The 23,043-nt window shown below is 41.7% G+C and overlaps 1 protein-coding gene across 2 annotated transcripts in view; it reads right to left on the reverse strand.

The window, feature by feature from the left end:
- The window catches only part of FBH1 (F-box DNA helicase 1), a 1,264,666-nt gene that overhangs the window by 15,793 nt on the left and 1,225,830 nt on the right, over nt 1-23,043 (reverse strand). For both annotated transcript variants that reach the window (XM_044088820.1, XM_044088821.1), the window contains one exon: nt 22,650-22,784. In XM_044088820.1, the coding sequence (XP_043944755.1) occupies nt 22,650-22,784 (135 nt within the window). The remainder of the gene's footprint in view (nt 1-22,649; nt 22,785-23,043) is intronic.

A 23,043-nucleotide genomic window follows, 5' to 3' on the forward strand; every position in this document is an offset into this window, starting at 1 on the left:
GCTTTCATTCGAGTCAGCAGAGTGATTTGCTTGATAGCCTCTGCCCTCTGATTTTGTGATAGGTTTGGCATGCCTTGTTTTCTTGGTAAGGTATGGAAATGAAACCTGTACCCTCGGTCTATAATGTCCAAAATCCATTTGTCCTTTGTCAGTCTGTGCCAGTTTTCTGCAAACAGAGATAATTTCCCGCCCAAGGGAGCTTCTAGTTGTTCCCTGGTAGGCGGTAGTAGAGGAAAGTCATTGAGTTTGTGGTTGTTGGGCAGGTGAAACCCCTGCGTCACTTCTTTGGTTTCCTGGCTGCCATTGTCGTCCCCTGTAGGGACCTCTGTATTGGCCTCTTCCTCGGCCACGTCTGTTCTTACCCCTTTGAAACTTTTCTGGATTAGGAAAGGACCAGTTTTTTGAAGGCCAATTCCTACTGAATCTGGGGGGTTGAACCTGGAGGAAATCTTTCACAGTCTGAACTGATTTTGCTTTTTCTTCGATGGTCTTTAACACATCCTTAGCATTTGCACCAAAAAGCTTGTTCTTTTCCAAAGGTGCATCCAGAAGTTTTGCTTTTACATGATCTGGTAGAGGTTGATCTTTTAACCAAGCATGTCTACGAATCACTGCCCCTGTCATAGCTGCCCTACATGAAGCTTCCAGTGCATCATATCCACACTGCAGGAAGTGATTGCTAACTTGCTGAGTGTTATGTACAGCTTCCTGTAAAGTCTTCCTGTCTAAAGGATCAGGAGAAGCTAATGTTTTTTTGTAAATCTTCTAAAAGATAATCCTGATATTGCAACATATGAAAAAGGCAATTTAAAGCTCTCATAGATAAGGTAGTGGATGTGTAAACCTTTTTACCCCATCTCTCTAATGACCTCGCTTCCCTGTTGGAGGGCAAAGGATTTTTTGAGGTGGAGGCTGAAACTCCTTTAGGCCCCTGTGAAATAGTTTCCAAATCAGCAGTATGGGCCCTGAATAAATGGGAATGAGTTTCTGGGACCCTGTAATACCTGTCTGGCTTGGCTGGAGCAGGAGGAAGAGAATCAGGGGTAGAACTAGAGTCAGAATACAAATCATCCAGAACATCAAGTACAGGAGGAATAGCTAAGGGCCTGTGCTGAGTCTTCTTAAGGAAAGTCCTCAGACGTTTCCTAGAATCGGAGTATTCCTGACCTTGCCACTTGAAATGTTCCCTCATGGTGTGCAGAACTTCCCCAAAGGAAATATCCTCAGGAGGGGAGGCCGATGGGATGGAATCGTCTGCATCCGAGTCCTCATAGGTCTGGAAGAGCTCTTCCTGACTATCAGAGTGGACAGAGCCCTCAGAATCTTCATCTGAGGGAGTAGGGTCAGAGGGTTCAACCCGGGGCCTTTTATCAGGAGGAGGCTGGGATGCTCTCTCAGGATGGGCCTGTGAACCTCTAATCATGGAAATTAAATCAGCAGCCATGGACATAATTTGTGTCTCCGGAGTCGGCTGAGGTAAGGATTTAGAAGTCATATGCTTTGTTTTGCTGGCTGCCTTGGCCCTAGTGTAGGCCTTAATGGACATGGCCATAGGAGGCCTGGCAGCTCCACGTGCAGGAGTGACCTTGTCTACAGCAATGGTCTCGGGCATTTCCTCGGTTTCGGTATCCGGAGGAAAATCTATAACAGGCGTCGGAGTAATGTCTGGAATCGGAGTCGTCGGTAATGCGGTGTCTTCGGTTCAGAGCGGTGGAGAGACCGTCTCAGAGGGAACCGGAGCACTCGGGCTAGGTTTTGGCGTGGAGTCAGTGGTAGACGCGGGCCGAGGATGTCGGTCCCGGTCCTTTCGCTTTTTGGGAGTTTGCGATGTCAGAAGATCCGACGGCATGGTGTAAGCAAAATTATCGCCGAAAAAATCTTCAGCAAACTCCGCCCGGCGCCTGAGAGTGTGCTTGTTGAAGCGAGCACAGGCTACACAGGCCGAGACGTCGTGGTCTGGGCCCAGGCAAGGGAGGCAGTAAGAGTGGAAATCCTTATGAGGTATTTGTTTACCACAAGAAAGACAATTGTTAACTTTTTCAGTAATTTCTGACATCGGCTGAGGCAAGAAAAGGTCCCCAACGGGGTACTTAGCTTTTTGATGACTTCGGTATCGTAGAATACAGGAGCTGACCGACCGGCACTTGCGAACTGCTTCTGCTTCGGGCACAGCGCGGCAAGAAAGACTGAAGAAAATGGTGTCGGCTGATGCTTATGTACTCCAGCCGCTCTGACGTCGAAGAGAAATGCGACATCAGCCGACGTCGGACCCAGACTTTGGAATCCGGCTGACCGAGGGCTGCCTGAGGCAGGACAACCCACATGTTATGACTGCAGTTGCATTCTTGAAGACATGTGGAGAGTCATTGTGAGTTCTTACCATGACGGGGTGTCTCAGCACTCCCTGGTTTTGAAGAGAATGAACTCCAATGGTTAGATCTCTGCATTCCCTGGGGCTGCTGTCTGGGAGGGGGGGGGGGGGTCTGCTTCTCCGGGGTCTGGGCAGAGCTGACTTGGAGGGGACAGGAAAGGACCAGTGCTTGGAGGAGCAATGCCTACCGAACCTGGGTGGCTGGACCTGCAGGAAGACCTTATCTGTCTGCATAGATTTAGCTTTCTTTTCCATCTTTTTTAAGACCTCCTCTGCCTTGGTGCCAAATAAGTTGACTTTTTGCAAGGGTGCGTCCAATAATTTGGATTTAATATGGTCTGGCAAGGGCTGCTCCTTAAGCCAAGCATGCCTTCTTAAAGACAGAACCAGTGACTGCTGCCCTGCAAGATGCTTCTAGGGTGTCAAAACCACATTGTAAGGTGTGCTTAGTTACTTGACTTGCAGAATGCATTAACTCTTGTAACTCTTTACTTTCTGCACAAGCAGGAAAATATATCATCTTTTGTTTGAGGAGTTCCATGGTATGTTGCTCAAATTTTAGCATATGGAACTGATACTTTAGTGCTCTAATAGCAAAAGTAGCAGAGGAGTACACATTTCTACCCCATCTGTCTAATGCTCGGGAATCCCTATCTGACGGGGTGGGATTCTTAGCATAAGTTGCTTTAGAAAATACCTCAGGGTCAGTAGTAGGATTGAGAAAATACCTCAGGGTCAGTAGTAGGATTTTTAACACGAAATTTGTGAGAGTCAGGGACTCTATAATACCTGTTGGGTTTCCTGGGAGCATGAGGGAGGGTGTCTGGAGTCAAACTAGATTCCATGAAAACATCACCCTTAACATCCAGGACAGGGGGAATGGCCAGATGTCTGTGCTGTGAAAGATCTAAGAATTCCCTGAGTCTCTTTTTAGACTGAGGGTAATCTTGACATTCTCATTGGAAATGCTCCCTTAAAGTACTTAGGGTTTCCCCAAAGGAAGAGTCCTCAGGTGAAGAGGCTGAAGGAATGGATTCCTCTGCATCAGAATCCTCATAAGCAGAGAGGGGTTGCATGTCTTCATATTCAGATGCCTCAGAGTCACTGGTCTCCTGTTCAGATAAAACTACATGGGACAAATCTCTTTTTCTTTTGGAAGGGGTAGCCTGGCTTCCCCTGATCAGCATTAAAAGGTCTTCCGCCATTTTAAGCATTTGAGATCGAGCCAATGAAACAGGTGCCTGAGATTGGGTCATCGGTTTCTTGGGTGTGGTTCGTACCCTGTGCCTTAGAAACTCAGTTGTTTTTGAAAGAACAGTAGTCGTGAAAAAAGTCGTCAGTCTGTGTCAAGAATTAGAAGTGCAAGTGCAAATACTTCTTCAGAAGCCGGTGCCTGCTCAGTGGCTCCAGACCCATCCAAGCTAGAGACATCCACAGGATCCTTACTCGATGAAGAGTCTCGCGGCATACCGGACTCCGAAAGGGTCTTGGTAGCAGCCTGCGAATCCACAGAAGCGGGTTCCAGGGGCTGCGAAAGCGCCTCACTGAGGATCGGAGAACTGTTGACTAGCTTAACAGAAGAGTCATCGGTAGTTTTGGGCCTGTGCAGTCTGTCTCTGTCTTTATCCTTACATTTTTTCAGATCACCTGCTGTCAGATGGCTTACCGAAGCCATATCAGAATTCGAGGACTGAAGAGCGAAAATATCTAGCTACAATAAGGGCCCAATGATGTATAGTTCTGGCATTGAACAAAGCACAAAAGCGACAGCGGGGGACATTGTGGTCTGGGCCTAAGCAAGTCACGCAGTAAGAATGAAAGTCTCGGTACGGTATTTGCTTTCCACAGGCGACACAATTGTTAACTTTTTCTGACACCGGTTAGAGCAAAAAAAAAGGAATCCCAATGGGATAATTAGCTTTAGAAGATGGACACCACAGCTTCCAAAGCCAATTGTTATTGCCTGTGCTGTCCGTTCGACTCAGCACAGCACCAGAAGAATAAAAAAGTCACAAAACTCAAAGAAAATTCCACAGTAGATGGTAAAATCCAAAAACACAAGCACAATAATTCACAGTGTAGGTAAAATCCACAAGGCACACAAGGTTTTTGACAGAAAGGATGACTACTCTCAAAATGAAGGTATGAACTGGAAAATGTGTTTCCTAAAAATAGTGGACTGGAAGCAGTTGTTTGTTAAGTCTTTATATAATCTAATGTCCAAATAGTTAATTTCCTGAAGGGAAATTGTATGTGTAAATCTCAAAAACGAAGTAGTGTCATTAATATAAGTCAAGAACATAGTCAGTTCTTCCATAGGTCCATCCCAGAGAACACAGATATCATCAAGGAATCTGGTGTAATAGGTAATGTACCTAGACCACATAGCTTCCAAGATGTATTTTTTCTCCTAACAATATAACACTAAGTTAGCATATGGCGGACACATGCCACCCCAATAGCAAGACCATTTTCTTGCTTGTAATACTCACCATTGAAAAACATATAATTGTTCCTCAAGGTAGTTTCCAGGAACTCAACAATTAAATTTATAGTGTTAGCATCCAAATATCTCACTTCAGTCAAAACCTCCTGAAACCACTCAAGACCTAACCCACGTGGAATTCTGGGAAATAATTTGACAACGTCCACAGTGACCATGACTACTGTATTACTATATTTGTCACCATATTCCTCAAAAAGTCTCATGAGTCTTTGGTAATGTTCTTTAATGAGCCCAAAAACCTTTTGAGATGATAATCTACAAAACTGGCCAGTGGTTCTGTAATATATCCAGCCCCTGCCACAATGGGCCTAAAACTCAGATTTTCTGTTCCCTTATGCGTTTTGGGTATCACAAATATTACCGGAAAACGTGTTTTTTCCACATATAAAAATTAAAACAGTTTCTTGTCAATTGTTCCCTGTAACAAGTGGCCTTCGAGATAATACTGGATTTTAGCACATGAAACATATATCTCAGTTTTAGATGTAACACTATATTTCTCTTCATCATTTAAGATCTCAAACATCTTGGTTTTGTAGTCAATCATGTACATAAGCACCACCCCAAACCCCTTGTCGGGTTTCATAATTCTACATTTATTTTGAACTAGTTCCTCACTCAAAGCTTCTTCCTTCTGATTTAAATTTCTCCCCATTTCTTTAAAATTGTTAATTTTTCTAATATCCTACTTCACTATTTCTTCAAATACTCTCAAGACAGGGTTAAGGGGGGGATTAAAGGTGGTTGGCCTTCACAAGTTGTATTCATCCCTACTTTTCCCTTTAAAAAAACACTTTGAGATTTAATTTCCTCATAAATAACTTAAGGACTACCAAGGTCCTAACCTTATTAAATGGCCTGGTACGAACAAATTGAAAGCCTTTAGTAAACAATGAAAAATGTTCATTTTTATCTGTAAATCTGTATAATTAAAAATATTAAAATTGTTTTGTGTTAGTTTTTTACCATTCTTCGTGACCAAAATGTCCCCCTTACCTTCTCCATTGTCTATCTTTCCATAAATTGTTCTCTCCCCTGGCTGTTCTTTCTCATAAAATTTCTGTTGTTATTCCAACCTCTCCCTCAGCTACCCCTCCCTTGAAATTGATTGTACTGCCCCTGTTTCTGTGTGATTCTTTCGCTTCTCCTTAGTGGGAGTTCCTCTAAAGGGATGTTGTGCATAGTGTTGGAATGAATACCTTCCTGAGTAAGCATTTCATCATGTAAGTTTTCCATTTCCATAACCCCATTATTATAAACCCTCTTTGGGGGTGGGTAAGCTTTCCCCTCACTGTATTCATTTAGATCCCTCTAATTTCCTAACCTTCCTTGCTAATAAATTTTCACAATGAATCTACCTCTCTAAAAACAGCACTGTATTTAATTTTTCTACATTGAATAGAAAGTCACTTGTTAGTTTATCATGTAAAACATTAACTTCTTTAATTACATTGTCTCTCTGCATTTCACAATTTCTAATCATTAACTTCAGTAGTTCAATTCCAAAACCGAACAGTTCTAAAAGTTCCTTGTGGAAAATACTGTTATTTTCAACATTGTACGGATATTTATAGAGCCGTGGCCCCTTAGGAATTCTCCCAACTGCTGCACATTCTTTTAAATAGTCAATCTCAAGATGTACAGTTTTAAAATGTAAAAGTATAAGACTCATGGGACTTTTTGAGGAATATGACTGGTGACAAATATAGTAATACAGTAATTATGGTCACTGTGGACGTTGTCAAAGTATTTCCCAGCATTCCACATGGATTAGGTCTTGAGTGTTTTCAGGAGGTTTTGACTGAAGTGAGATATTTGGATGCTAACACTGAATTTGATTGTTGGGTTCTTGGAAAATACCTTGAGGAACAATTATATGTTTTTCAATGGTGAGTATTACAAGCAAGAAAGTGGTGTTGCTATGGGGGTGGCATGTGCCCCCCTATATGCTAACTTAGTGTTATATTATTAGGAGAAAAAAATCTTGGAAATTATGTGGACTAGGTACATTACCTCTTGCACCAGATTCCTTGATGATATCTGTATTCTCTGAGATGGACCTATGGAAGGACTGACAATGTTCTTGACTTATATTAATGACACTACTTTGTTTTTGAGATTTACTCATACAATTTCCCTTCAGGAAATTAACTATTTGGATGTTAAATTATATAAAGACTTAACAAACAACTGCTTCCAGTCCACTATTTTTAGGAAACACACATTTTCCAATTCATACCTTCATTTTGAGAGTAGTCAACCTTTCTATCAAAAACCTTATTTGTGTGCCTTGTGGATTTTACCTACACTGTGAATTATTGTGTTTGTGTTTTTGGATTCTACCATATACTGTGGAATTTTCTGTGAGTTTTGTGACTGTTTTATTCTTCTGGTGCTGTTCTGAGTCAAATGGACGGCACAGGCAATAAACATTGGCTTTGGAAGCTGTGGTGTCCATCTTTTTATTGGTTTCTCCTTCGTTTCTTTGGTTCTTAGCTTTAGAAGACTTCAACTTCAGTTTGGAAAATGAAAACTCAGGTAGCGGTTGACCGGCAGTCATGCGAACTGCTTCTACTTTGGGCTCCATGGCAAGAAAGACTGATGTAATGGCGTTGGCTGCCTTATTTTATACTACTGACAACCTGATTCCAGTCCTGGTGCGATGACAACCGACACAGAAATACTAAGCCTCTGTTATTCGGGCAGACTGAGGGCTACCCTGGCAGGATAACCCAAATGTGATGACTGCAACAGTGAAACACGAAGAACATCTGTTGTTTCTTAAATAACCCCCTCCCCCCAATGGTATGCTGAGGAGGACCACAATGGTTTACACAGCCAAGCCAGATACAACATATGTCAATAAGTTCAGGAGATGGTACTGATGTCTGGATGACTGCAGTGGTGTGCTGTACTATGCACCAAAGAAGACAGCAGTGATGCATAATGTGCAGCTATGAAGTAGTTTGGCAGGTGTCAGCAAATGGTACAAATACACCGCAGCTGGCACACATAACAGGATGATACTGATGAAGCATCACCACTAGCTAGTGTGGCATAAATGGTAAAACAGCATCATGCCAATTGCATTCTGCCAACATTTTGCGAAGCTGTTTGCAATGTAACCCAACAGACAAGTTTGTAGGTACATGCAATGTCACCTGCCATTCCTAAAACAACAGACAGTAAAACAATGTAGAGGCATGTGCTGATATCATGACATACATAAATCACAGGAGAAGCAGTGAAGTACATATTCAATGTAAACTATAAATTATTTTACCCTGTACAACAAAAGTCAGGCACCATAAAACATTACAAAACAGGACACACAATGCAGAGAGCACATCACAGGAACACCAACTGCAAACACATTGCTGGCACTAACATGAACAAGATAATATGTAGAATCATCAGTTTGTAACTGAACACGATCTGCAAGAACTCTATGGTGTGCTTGTTCTGGGGAAATTAATGAAAGGCAAATCGGTGGTACAACATGAGATACCTGGCCAGCTGCTTGTTGAGCAGAAGTAAGTGCACCAAAGAATGCTATAAACTGCTGTGCCTGCTGCACAATGGTACAGCACTATGAAATCACTTCCCCTATCCTACAGTACAAGATGCTTCATGTATCACACAAACCACAGACCCATATAATTCCATTATCCATTTCTTCTGTATTTCTAAGTTATAGCACTGTTTTTCTTTCACTTCAAGGGCTAGGTTGATTAGCTAAGCTTCCAGTAAACAGAGTTTTAAATAGTTTGCATATTTTTTTCATTTTTAATGAGTGTCTCATGGTTGTTTTCCTAGTCTGCTTCTGAGGTAATTTTTAACTTTTTATCATCATTTCCATTTTTTAAGTATTTTAGTAGTGTAGTGTTATTTTACAGTGTGCAAGTTTTATAGTTTAGTTGTGTTTTACTTTACTTTTTTGTCAGTTTAGGTACATAAAATCAAGTATGTTTTGTCAGCAATTCTGAATGACATGCTTGGCTACTAAGGGTGAGTTGTCCTGTTATTTTATTTATGTTAAAATTGGTTCATAGGTTTGTACTAGGCTATCAGCCCTAGGGCCTATACAAGCCTAGCCATAACAATTCCCTGGCTATTTCTTCCCACACTATTTACTTCCCTGGACCCCTGTCTAGCAGGGCGACTGACGTGATCCCGGGGTGAATTTCCTTTCTCCCATCCAATCGTCAAGGTTCCTTTTGAAGACGGCCAAAGAGGCACTCTGCTTGTCATGTATGGGCAATCTATTCCAGAGTCTGGGGAGTCTCTGGGTCAGGAACCTATCCCTCCAGCATGTTTTGTTTATTGTAATGACAAGGTTTAGATTCCTGGAGCATGTGGCTCTGAGGGATTGGGATTTCTTTAAATGTAGCATGTCCAACAGCTCTGCGTTTGACATGGCCTTGTATGTTAAGCAGAGATCGCCTCTGAGTAGATGATCTCTGTTTAACATACAAGGTCATGTCAAACCCACAGCAGTTGTTCACTCAACTATGAATGCCTCTTGTTTCTGGAGGATGGTTTAGATGGGTAGTGTTATTTTAGTTAGTTTCATGGGAAACTGTGTATATTGTATGTGAAGGTGCTTCTTTCAAACTGAAGTGAATGGGAAATGCAGTCTTTAACTATTTAAGCAACTTTAAAGCTGGTTTTCAGACTGGTTTTAGATGGATGGGACTGTGGTGTTTTTTTACTCGGGTTATCTTTCTGTGTTCTGCATGTGCTTTGAATTTTTACTTTAGTTTTTAGTGAGTAGCATAAAAATGGTGGGTACAGGGAAGTTTTAGTAGTTCTAACGATATGTTAAGGGTATATATTAACTGTTCATTAGCATTAACCATATAAATCTGAAATATATACACAGTACAACAGATCCACTTTTTAGCACACTGTCATATGGGATTTATCATTAGGATAAAAGACAGACAAATCCATTCGCAAGTAGCTATCTGGACTTTATTAGAATGTAGTATTACGTATCAGTTGCACACCTCCCGATCATTTTAAATAATGCATCCTATGCTTATTTCCTTCCCCTATTTCTCTCTGCATTTGCTCACTTTCCCCCCATCCTGGAGAGTGTCCTATGCTTCTCTTCCACTTGTATTTCTTTCTCTTTTCTTGTCCTGGAGTAGGCAGATTCATTCTGAGCATCAGAGCTGTTGGACTCTGCCATACTGGGTTCTGCCTTGCAGTTATCTAAACTGCTGTACTGCAGGGTTATGCTATTTTGCAACGGTTTCATTTTTTTATTATAATGCTGCTACTTATTTTACCTGTACATGCTATCTCAACATGCACCAGTACTGCATTAGGCAGGGTTCCAGGACATTTATGGTGATGATAGGCTAAATGGAAGCCACCTTCTTACAGTCTATAGAAAGTAAGTTGATCTGATGCCTTAGTGTCTTTTCCAGCCCTTAACTGCCTTCCTCTCCCCTAAAGCACAGATAAGACTTAGAAGGGAAGGAGGAGCAAGAGGATTATATGCATCATTCAGCCACGGTGGTGCAGCGGTTAGCATTGCCGCCTCACAGCAAGAGGTTCTCTGGTTCGATTCTCGGCTGGGGTGCCTTCTGTGCAGAGTCTGCATGTCCTCCCTGTGGTCGCGTGGGTTTCCTCCAGGTGCTCCGGTTTTCTCCCACATCCCAAAGACATGCTGTAGGTGGATTGGACACACTAAACTGGCCCTATGTATGAGTATGTGCATGTGTGTGCCTTCTGTGGAAGGTTGGGTGCCGGGCTGGCAATTCAACCCCATAAAACCCCACTGCCAATCATGAGCGGACAGGTGATCCGCTGTGGCGACCCCTAACCGGGAAAAAGCCGAAAGAAGAAGAAGAATTAGAGAAAAAGTATTCCCTTTGCTTAGGAGATACTTTTAATAACCCATTATTAATGCTCACCAGTAAGATTTGCACCAAACTGGGTAGCACAGAATAACCTGGCACATCTCCTTACACTCCAAGCATGCCGGCTTGGACAGGGAGGCAGGTATTGGTGGCTTCAGTCCTCACCAGTGCATCTTTACCAAAGGCATCCTGGGCTACATGGAAATCTAAGATACACTTAACAGCTTTTTCAACAGCCTCCTAGACTTCAGGAGCAGGGAATCTGGACACTTTTATACAACCTGCTCAAAGCAGAAATCTATGAATGAGACCCAAGAAGCACATAATTAACACACCATAGAGTTTGACTGTGTGTGTGTGGGGGGGGGGGGGGGGCAAATACTGAAACCTAGAATTAGCATAAAATTGAGGAATGTCTAGTAAAATAACCTAACTCAGGACTTGTTTTGTGTCTTCACCAATTAATAACTTAGACACTTCTTAGAGGCAAGGGACAGAAGACAACTGCATCATGGGTTCTATGGAACTGATGGTTTCTCAAAAGAGGAGTCCTTTTGAAGGAGATGGGATCTGACAGGAGAGGACTACTGATCCAATATGTCAGTTTTCAGTATAAGAACCTTAGTCTTCATATATTCAGCAACAGCTAAATATTGAGAAGGGACACACACAAAGAAAACTCTCTCTTGTCAGAGGGCCAAATATTACCTTTTATATTCCCTGCCATGCACTACTCAGAGGTGATGGCATAAAGACTGCATGATCAGCCAACACAGAGTCCAGTGTTAGCCATAAATATGACAGGTTTCAGAACGTATCTCTAACTGCTGCAGCATGCTGTCTCATATCAGCTCAGTCATCTTTCACCACAAAATGAACAGACAAACCACTGTGAGAGAAGAGAAATAAGCAGGGCCTGCAAAAGATGGGTAAGACCCAAGGTACTGATCTCGGCCTTCACCAGTGGGAATGTTCAGGTGGTGTCACTCTGACTGAATTCACAGTGCTCATCTGTTGACAAGAAGTAGACTGATGACCTCAAGCTAAAGGAAAATGACCTCAAGCAATTGTGGCATTGCAGACCAGCACGAGCCTGGTAGTGCAGGAAGGGGACCAAAGACTGGAATTAGAAATGATCTTTGAGTAGCTTACCTTCTGCCTTTTGTGATCTTGATTGGGACTGTAAGAGGAGACCTTCACAGCCACTCCCTCTAACATTCGCTTTAATGAGTGTTAAAGAGGACTCTGAACTTCTACCATCAACACCACCACATCATAAGCCGAAGCACAAGCACCATCAGTAGTTGTTTATATCGCTTGCAAGACCCAGAGGCAATCCTGACTCAAAATCTGACAGCTAGAGATACACATAAGGGTACATATATATTATGTGCAACAGAACTAGAAGACTTTCAAATGAAAAACATCAGGAGGAAATCCAAACTGTTTAAAAGGGCTATAAAGAACTGGGGTCCCATCAGTGTGCATAATCCTTAATCGAAGGGCAAGTACTTAATACAAAGACCAAAGGGAAGGGGGTGCACAGTAGGCCTGGCAGCTCAAAACAGACATAATAGCCACAACAGAATGCAAACAAATGATGCACCCAAAATGTTCCACCACTGAAGAGCACTTCTACAGCTAAACATCTATATTTTGAAAAGCATTTCAACTATTGGGTTAATCTTTACAACCTGCTTCTCTCACAGACGACTGCAGCATGAGTGGTACATTCTGGCTTTCTTTCTTTTTGGCCTTCCTTCATTTCTTATCAGGCTTCCTCAATGAGTAGTAAAATAAAGGGGGAGGAACAGCCAAACTCATCCAAGAGATTTTCTTCACTGATAATGCATCCATTTACCTTTGAAGGGTAACAAAGATTTGTGAATATGGTTGGTAGAGAGTCACCTACTGGAATAATATTCAAAAAAATAACAAGGTCATGATGGATGGGATGCTCTCCATCATACCTCTCAACCTCTTAGTGCAAGAAATCTGGACAAAGCCTGACATAATGGGGGGATAATGGCCCAAAAATAAGGATACATTTTAGATATTGCTCTTATAAACTTAGAACATTGCTAGAATAACAGGATTTGTGTTAGCATGTATTTTATAAAGCATATGAAGTCTGAAACTCAAACACGTCATTATTTACTGACTTTAATCCCAAGCTCATCCTAGTGATTTGTCAAAAAAAAAATTTTTTGAGGACCAGACCAAAAATATGAGGCAAAAATCTGGACATTCTGTGAAATCTGTACAGTTGAGTGGTATGCTCTCCATTATCTGGGATTAAAGTTGATAATCTTTTATAGCTTGATACTGTCAAAAAAAAAAAAAAAAAAAAAAAAAAACTGGTCCACTGGACCAGAAGCAGGATGCCATGTGTGTTGTTGCTGCTGGCTAATGAGAAACAGGATTGAGCTCTGGTTGTTGGAGATTAAAGTAGACAGGACTGAGTATCCATTTAATCTGCACCCCTGATACATACGAATGGTAAAGCTGACACAAGGTAGATGACACAGCAGGCACCTTGGACCACAGGTAGGACTGTTTGAGATTTAATCTCAGGGCATACCTGCACTTACTACTGTTAAGCACCACTGGGTTGATATTGACTCATGGAGAGACTATGGATGTTTTTTCTGTCTCCAGTCAAATGACTGATCACTGATAGAGGGAGATGCACAGTTGTAGTTACTGAATCAAACCACTGGAAAGCCAGTCATCCAGTTTTACTCAGAGCTTCAACTTTAAAACCATGACTTTATTTGCTAATGATCTTTCTGCATGATATATCTGAAAGACAAAACAGAACTGTCATCTGAGCTTCTGGGAAATGCTTAAGTTTTATTTGTTTTTTGTCAGTCCATGGCATGGGCAGTTTTCGTTGCCAACACCATAATCAAATGTGTCAGTTTTCTTCCTATGTTGTTTCTTCACTGCCCATCTTTAACATCCATATAACAAGGTACATCTGGGGGTGTAAAGATGCAACTGTGCACTTTACAGCTTTCATGGTCACTTTGGTAAGATACTACTACCACTACTACTACACATTAAAGTATAAATCCATTTTTGAGACTGTGCTGCAATTCTGCTTTCTCTGATGATTTGATGTGCATATAAATTAAACAAGTACAGGACAAGTATGCATTCTTGTTGGGAATCGTTATCAGTTCTAAACCATTCTGTTTCTTCTTCTTCTGTTTGAAAGTACAATTGTGTAAAATCTTACCAGAATAGTAGATGTCTTTTTTTTCACTGTTGCATTATTTTTAACATCTGGGATTCCTTGCCTAGGGCAGCCTGATGTTCGGCTAGTATACAAAAGCCTTAGGTTGCTTTAAGGTGTGCTGTACGTCACACACATTCTCCTCTTGTAGCACAGGGCATAAAGGTGACATCCAGACGTACCATCCTCAGAACTGATAGACCCAGTAGGAAAGCCAGTCCAAGGAAAACCAAGAGGTAACCAGTACATCCAAAAGAGAAATGGACCAGTGGGAGGAGAGAGGGAGTGAATACTGCACCAGTGAATGGAAGGAAATCTACTGTTATGTTAAGATTTTACACTATGTCCTTCCATTCACTGGTGCAGAATTCTTATAACATCTGGGAGAGTGCCAAAGCTCAACAAGAAACTTTGGAGGAGGAAGGACCAGCAGACCCCTCTAGGAAGCCATGAAGGATGGCCCTAGCAAAACCAGCTCTAGCTATGGAGATTCCATTCAACTTGTAGTGCTTGGTAAAAAGTATGCACAGAAGTCCAGGTAGCTGCATCAAGAAAACAGTTAGTACCAAACCCTTCAAAAAAGCACCAGAAGAAGCCACAGCCCTAGTAGAATGAGGCTTTACAGAAGAAGGAAGGCTGTCACCATGAAAAGAATAGCAAAAAAAAAAAAAAAATAGCCATTGAGATCCAAGAAGAAATACTTTGCTTGGATACATCCAATCCTTGGGACCTAGGATGAAAAGACACAAACAACTGATCAGATTTTCTAATACACAGTCTTATCTAAATAAAATCTGAGTTATCTATGCACATCCAAGGTATGTATTGGTATAAAAGAAGGATTAGTATGCAGGGATACCCTGCCCTTTTGAAACACCAAAAAAGGACAAGCCATAAGGGCTTGAAGCTCAGGCACCCATCTGGCAGAAGTAAGGGCCAACAAAAGAACAGTTTTCCAAGAGCAATGTTACAAGGAAACTGAAGCAGCAGGCTCAAAAGGAGCCTGAGTCAACTTCTCCAAACCAAAATTAAGATCCCAAGGAGGAGGAACAGGCTTCCTGGGGGGCCTAATATGAAGGGAGCCTTTAAGGAATTGTTTAGCTTCAAATCAAGAGGCTAAAGGAGGAGATAAAGGCAGACAAGCAGAGACGGCTGATAAGTGAGCCTTAACAGAAGAATAAACCAACCCAGCACTGAGCAATTCACACTGATAAGAAAGAACCAAAGGAACATCCACAGTAACTGGATCCAGGTTATGAGAGAGAGAGAGAGAGAGACCAAAAAGAAAACCTCTTCCATTTAGACAAGTAAGATTTCCTAGTGTTGGGAATCCTGGTCTCCTGCAGGACCCTAAAGCACATCCTCAGAAAAAAGCTGTCTGTGGAATCAAATCCTATCACCCACAGTGTCAGCTGAGTACACAGGTGGGGATGGATGAGAGATCCTTTGTCTTATGTGAGCAGGTCCACCCTGTGAGCTAACTTGTGATGACTGTCCTTGGCTAAATGCAGAACAGGAGGAAACCAATGTTGTCTCAGCCAAAAGGGAGTCCAACAAGATTTTGGACTGTTCTGTTGAATTTTGAGCATAACTTTTGGAATGAGGGGAAGGGGAGGGAATACATAAAAAAATCCCCTTCCAAGAAAAAGAGAGGGCATCCACCTTCCACACCAGAGAACCTGGGATTCTGGTACAAAATAGAAGAAGTTGTCAGTTCAGAGGGGAGGCAAACAGATCTACTTGAGGAGTATCCCACTGGTGGACAATGTCCAGAAACACATCCCTGTGAAGCAGCATCCATTCATGGGACTGAGTTAAGGACCTGCTCAGAGTGCCTGCCACAGTGTTTTGAGCTGAAGGAATGTAAACTGCCTGGAGAGTCACTTGATAATGGACAGCAAGATCCCATACCAGGAGTGCCAACTGGCAAAGAAGGTAAGATCCTGTTCCCCCGTGTTTGTTTATATACCACATCAATGTGGTATTGTCAGTAAATACCTTGAGAGGTCCCAGGGAGAAACCAGAATAAAAAGTATGAAGAGCCAGCAGAAGAGCTCTCATGTCTTTGACACTGATGTCCACTTTCTGTTGAAGAGGAAACCAAACCCCTTGCACCTTTAGGGAGCCAAAACCTGATACCCATCCCACATCTGAAGCATCTATGAACAGTTCCTGAGAAGGAAGAGGGAAATGAAAAGGGAGCCATGGGTTTAAAGACAACTGCTGGATGAACCGCTGAAGTTCCTTCTTAAGACAAGGCAGAAGAGCAACTACAAAGTCTATAGGATGTGCGCATTGAAGCCAAACTGACTTCATGAACCACTGAAACTTTCTGTATGGGATGGTGGATGCCATGAATCCCAGAGCTCTCAGAAACTCCCTTACTGTAATGAACATGTGAAGAAGAGTTAAGGCCTTGGGAGGAAGTAGTGATGCCAGCAAAGGCATCATCTGACTCCTGCAACCCCCCAAAAAAAAACATAGCCCTGAGAAGAAATCAGAGAGGACATTTTTGAAGTTATTGTGAACCTTAAGCTTTGAAGAAGGGAAATGGTAAAAAATGAAGATTTTGCAACAGGATCTCTGGAGAGGAGGATGAATCATCAGGTCATCCAAGTAAGGAAATACTTGGATCCCCTGAAGCCTGCAAAAGGCAATCACAGAAGCGAGGCATTTAATGACTACCCTTGGGGCAGTAGAAAGGCCAAAGCAGAGAACTGAAAATGCCAGGAAGCAGCAGAGAAATGCAAAAACTTCTGGAAAAGGGGACGAATCAGAATATGGAGATAAGCATCCTTGAGATCCCGAGATGACATTTACAGCTGAGGAAGCAAAAGAGAGAACATAGTCTGAAGGGACAACATTCGAAAAAATGGGCAACTTCATAAAAGTGTTTAAATGAGAGAGGTCTAGAACAGGTTTCCAAGTACCCTCTTTTCTGGGTACTAAAAACATCCTGGAGTAAAGCCCCCTCCCCCTCTGGGACATGGGCATCTCTTGAATAGTACCCTGAGTCAAAAGGTCTGAAAGTACCTCTGCGGAAAAAGGGGAGTTGTTTGTGAGAAGGCTGAGGAATGCCCATAAAGGGGAGTTGGGATTTCCACACCAAGAAATATCCCTGGCGAATAATTATCAGAACCCATGATTAATATGAAGACAAACAGGAAAAGAAAGAGGCAAAAAAAAGAGGAACTTGGCTGGGAAAAGACGATAGTCAGACAGCCCCTGGTTTATCTGGAAAGGAAGACTTCTGACTACCTAAATTCTGAGTAGCCTCAACAGGAGGAGCCTGCTTGCCACTCTTTTTGCCCTTAGGAGGAGGGCGAGATTGCCTGCAAACAAATGCAGCCTTATTGGGTAGCTTCTCTGAAATTTAGGAACAAGAGAGACAAATGCATTTGAGTTCCTGTAAAGAATCCCCCTTATCCTGAAGGGACTTAAATCAGAAGCAGCTTCCCCAAGCAAGTGTTTATTATCAACAGTAGCATCCATCAACTTAGCCTTGATATTAACAGGCAATGGTTGAAGCTGAAGCCTAGAATACCTCACCACTGAACCAAAAGCCTTAGACAAAGCATCTGCTGCATCATAACTACATGTGATAGAATGACAAATCACCTACGAGGAAGCCCCTAACAGGGAAACAGCAGAAGTTTTACCCTCAGAGTCTGAGAGATCAGAAATAACCTGACAAGCCTGAGAAGGGAGAGCCAACAGATAAATGGACATGGGTCTATGGTTAATCGAACAGCACGTTCATCGAACGGCTGTTCGTTGAATACTAACTGTCCAAACCTCTGTTAATCAAATGGCCATATCGTAATAATTTTCATTGAACAATGTCAGTTGGCCAACATAAAGGAAGCGTTACCAAATACTTACCAGCAATGTAGTTAAAGGGAAGCCTGCCCTTTCCCCACTTTAGTGCAACCTTGGAGTTAGTATACATAATTAGCAGGGGGTGTGGAGGGAGCAGCCCCCACATGAGTATCCAGTGTTGTACTAAAATCCCCCACACCCACGCTAATTATATATACCAACTCCGAGGTCGCACTACAGTGAGGAAATGGCAGGTTTCCCATTAGCTATGTTACCGGTAAGTATTTGGTAATGCTTCCTTTATGTTGGTCAACTATCACCATTTGATGAAAATCATTATGATGGCATGTCCATTCGATTAAAGGAAGTTTTGACAGTATTCAATGAATAGCCTTTTGACGAACATGATGTTCGACAATTAACCATAGACCACACCCCCCCCCCCCCGGATATATGGGTCTGATAACTAACAGCCCTGTAAGCCAAGGTAGCTGAGGTGTAAACCTTCTTATCTGGCCTTTCCATGGTTCTGCTGTCTTTATCAGAAGGCAGTAAACTTGGGCGAATGAAGCAATTGAGAGGACTTGTCAGAGGCTACAGATACCACTGAGGGATCAGCAGCAGGACATTTGTACAAAAAGTTACAGTCCTCAGGCACCCTATAAAACCTATCAGGCTTCTTGGGAGCAGGGGGCAGATAATCACGGGCTTTAGAGGCAATGGAAAAGGTATCCAACAAAGCAGTCAAAACAGAAAAATTAGCAGAAGGTTAAGGAAATTCCAACTGCAACAACTCACAGTACCTCTTATGAATCTCACAGACCCATGCATAATCCCATTTACAGAACTCCATCATCCTGGACATTGCGTCTCCAAAAGAAATTTCTTCAAAGGGAGGATCAGGACTGGTAGATTACTCTTTCTCTGACCCACAGTCCAAAGAAGAAGAAATTTGAGAAGAGGAAGCAAGGGATTCCTCATCAGAATTCAGCACCTCCTCAAAGGAATTCTGTTCCATGGATCTTTTAAGTGGAGTAGAAGAGCAAGGGGAAGCTGGAAAAGAAACCCCCTGAGGAGGTTTCAATGCTATCAAAGCATTAAATAAATTCTGAGTAAAGGCTTGCAACTCACTCTGTGGATTCCTAGGAGCAGAAGAAACATGCTTAGTTTTTTGTTTTTTCCTTTAATGGGATGTCTGCCCTGTAAAACTCGGAAGGCTCAGACTCATGACAGCATTCAATAACACCAGTAGGGATTTCTTCCCTAACTAAAGTCTGAGGAACACCCCTAGACCCCTCATAAATAATCAACAGCGGTTCCCTTTGAACATCCAAAATGGACGTCTGCAAAGCCTCATTGGACGTGTTGAGAACCAGATCCCTGCTGGCCTCCAACCCAGTCATGGCAGAGGAATCAGACAACAAAGCTGGGTGAACCCCTGGGTTCTAACTCATCTCTGGAGAAACATCTGGCAGAGACTGGACACCAAAAGATTGGTTTCTCAACCTTCTTCTTCTCTGACAGCTGACTCTCAGGGCAGGAAGTTCCTTCCACAGTATCCTTAGTGAGAAGCTTATGTCACTGATTCTCTGGAAACAATGCTAAGAAAGAAAGCCTACTATCCAGAGTCTTCAGTACAAAAGTCTGACAAACGGATTAGGACTTATAGTTGTGAGAGGTGCCCAGGCAAAATAAACACAATTCGTGGAGATCTTTATGGGGAATCTGTCTCCCACACTGGCATTTACCCTTCCTGGATGATATGAAACCCTGAAAACAACCAAAAGTCAAGAAAAGAACAAAACCCCAGTGGGACACTTATCTGCAACAGCTCAGAAACCAGCAACAGGACATAGGCATTCAGATGGAAGATTAAGAGATGCGTTCGGACTGGCAGCAAAGAAGTTCTAAGGATGGTACATCCGGACATCACCTTTGTGCTCTATGATACACAAGCAGCATACCTGTGATGTACTGCGTACCTTATAAAACTGAAGGCTTTACTATACTGGACAGATATTAGGACTGCACTAGGCAGGGAATGTGCGATGTTAAGAATATTGCAACAGTGAAAGGAAGGATATCTGTTGTTTCTTGATTATGTAAAGAATTACATGAGATGTTCTGGTATGCCTATTTGTCTCAGTCTGGCCAGTCAAAAGCTTTGCTATAACCAGCAAAACACATGTAGATCCCTTCTGATATTCTTCCATCTAAAAGGATGTCTTGTTCCCTGCTGTTTCCTGACTCATGCTTGAACTTCTGGCAATTCACACTCCAAGTGATGTTGCAGTCTCCACTGACTCAAAATAATCTTATTGGTTAGGGAAATCACAGCAACTGTACAACAATATGCACAATCTGTCAGATCACTATTCTTCAAGACTGGTAAAAAAAAGAGATCTTTTACAGTCCGCCACAATGTTGTCTTCCAAATTTCCTGACATAGCCTTCTGAGTATGGTAACAGTTACATCAGAGTGCTGTGATACGTCAATGAGAATGTCATCAATGCATGACAATTTCCTCTTTGTTAACACTTTCAAAGCTGCTTCTACTTCTTTCATCACCTTTGATTCTTGATCATAAGGTACTGCTTCAAGTAGTTAATGATTTGTTTGCTCCTTATAGTGTAATGTCCCACTGTCGTATTTCCACCTTTTTTAATTATCTCAGTATCATTTAAAACAGGGCCTTGGGCATCTTTTTAAATATTCCAAGGGTGGAATTTTGTTGTTAACTCCTGTAGTTTTTGGAAAGCTGATCTTATTCTTCCTCTAGCATTTTCAGTTCATATTTCCTTGCTAGCATAGTTGCATTAGTTCTTTTTGTTTCACAGGTTCATAGGATGATGCTAGGCTATTGGCCCAGAGGTCCTTATAAGCTTAGCCAAGCATTTCTTCTGATACATAGGAAATTTCACCCAAGTTCCACATTCACATCTCTATCATATCTGCTTTAGCTTCTCTATGTTTATGAGTAATACTGAAGGTGACTATCGTGTCTGTCAAACACTGCACATTTTTTTTTATTTTCACTTCTTGCAGCGACTTCTCACTTTCGTCAGTTGGAACGGACTGTATGCTTTCAAATAATTCTTCTAGCAATAAGTCATATGTATCTAATGCAATGAACTATTTCACAGAACCTCTGAACCCTGGTGGGATACTTTTAAGACCTTATTAAGTATCTGACTGGCTTACTCTTTCAGGTCTAGCTTGAATTAGTTGTTGGTGCTCTGCACCACAGCCAGCCCCAAATTTTGTTTTCATTAACATTACTGAGCTTTTCCACTGTTTACTTCCACAAACACACTTAAATTGATTTCTTTAAAATCCAGTGACTGAAATTCATGCTGAAAGAAGGTATTTGAAATCAGCAGATGTTTTGTGTTACAAAATTCTGTAAGATGACATCTCATTTAATTTTTATTACCGACTCCATCTTTTCCAACCAAATTAACTTCTTTGTTCTTAACATTTGCATTCAAGTTCCATGTGATTATCAATATATTTCAATGCCTCTTGTTTACACGTTCTGTCAGTTTCAGCTTGTACTTCACAAAACTGAATAACTTTGTCCTCTTCCGTCTCTGCAGTGGAAGCATATGAATAACAGTCACGATTAATAGTGTACATTAAATAAATTCCTACACTAGATGAGTGGATTGCTGATGATGCAGTGCAGCATTAAGGGGGTGCTGCACCATACTTCTAGTATGGAAGTAGCTTGTTGGTCTAGGGCTATGACTTTCACTTCAGGTGTGACAGGTCCAGGGTTCAAATTCCAGACAAGTCCAGTGTTTATACTGGGGAAATTGGCATAATGGTTAAGGTGTTTACATCACAGGCACAAAATACAGGGGTCGACTCTCACCTTTGGTCAATGTTTGGTTATTTGCTGGGTATGTAGCAGTCTGCAGACGTACTACCTAGCATCCACCTATGACTAGATATTAAGTGTTGACTGGCAATTGTATCTCATTAAAATTAATGTAATATTTTTAATTACACATATGACATCACACTTCTATGCAGTCTTTTGTTTACTGTATAGTATAACAGGTGTTCGTCAAATTCAGAGAGTAGTAATTTCACTGACACCCAAAGATGAACTGTGCATGTTGCATTTCATTCCTGACTGCAAACAGCTTTCCACAGTATATACTACTCACGTTCCATGCCTAAAGTGTGCAAGACATCTTTGCAGCTTTTAATGCTCATCTCATGCACAGTAGCTGATCACCACAAATGCCTTAAACCAACTATATTATATACACTAGCTTTATTCTGAATATTATTCTGTTTTCCCCAGTAACTCTTCCAACATGAGGAGTTCATCTTCTAGTACTATATCACATTATGTTTCTGTGTTACTACTTATTCACAGAACCTTCATGGCAAAATACGTCAGTAGACTGCCTGGCTTTTCCTCACGTAGATTATATTCACATTGATGCCACTGTCATAAAAATGTGATGATCTGCCCCAACACTGTCACAGACTGGGATAATTCTTCACTGACATGATTCACGTCTGTGGATCACAAGGTCACAGCATCCATAATCAGTTTGCAGGACAGACCATGGGTTTTAATGGCTCTAGTAGCAAACTGAGTAGTGACAGAGCTCAACAGGTTGTTATTGTGCAGGGCTCAAGCAAACAGAAGCAGAAAGAAATTTAAAAACAATTCTGCCAGAACTACCTCACTAATTAAGGATTGTAAATTGAGCTAATCCTCTTCCAATCTAATTTTTTACAGCATCCTGGCATCCCAACAATGTCACACCCAACCATTGCTTAATTAAAATTAAAGACATATATTATTATTTAAAATAAAAACTTACATAAGTGAGCGGTATTTTGCAAAATGTCAGTATAGAGTCTTCTACCACACTATTGGCGCATGCAGCAACACTGCAGCCAGGAAGCTGACCCTCTGTGAAAAGCTTGCTTGTAAGTTCCGGCCTTAAGAGATACTCCTAAAAGATTAAAGTTATTCAACAATCAAATAATTTCAGGATCTTAAAAGATGGCATTAAATCATTCACATTTTAAAAATGATAAAATGGAATACTGCAGTGACAGAATTATATTCTTCTGAGTCATCTTCAAAAATACTTGAGCAGTATTTAAAATCAAAACACTTTGATGACCTGTGTCAAAAAATACCAGTGTCTAAAACAGCATCACACAATTCTGTTGAGGTTCCCAGAATACCCAAATTGCATAATCAACTAA

This window comes from Protopterus annectens, chromosome 11.part0, assembly GCF_019279795.1.
Source record: "Protopterus annectens isolate FY-2018-M chromosome 11.part0, PAN1.0, whole genome shotgun sequence".
Lineage (NCBI taxonomy): Eukaryota > Metazoa > Chordata > Ceratodontiformes > Protopteridae > Protopterus > Protopterus annectens.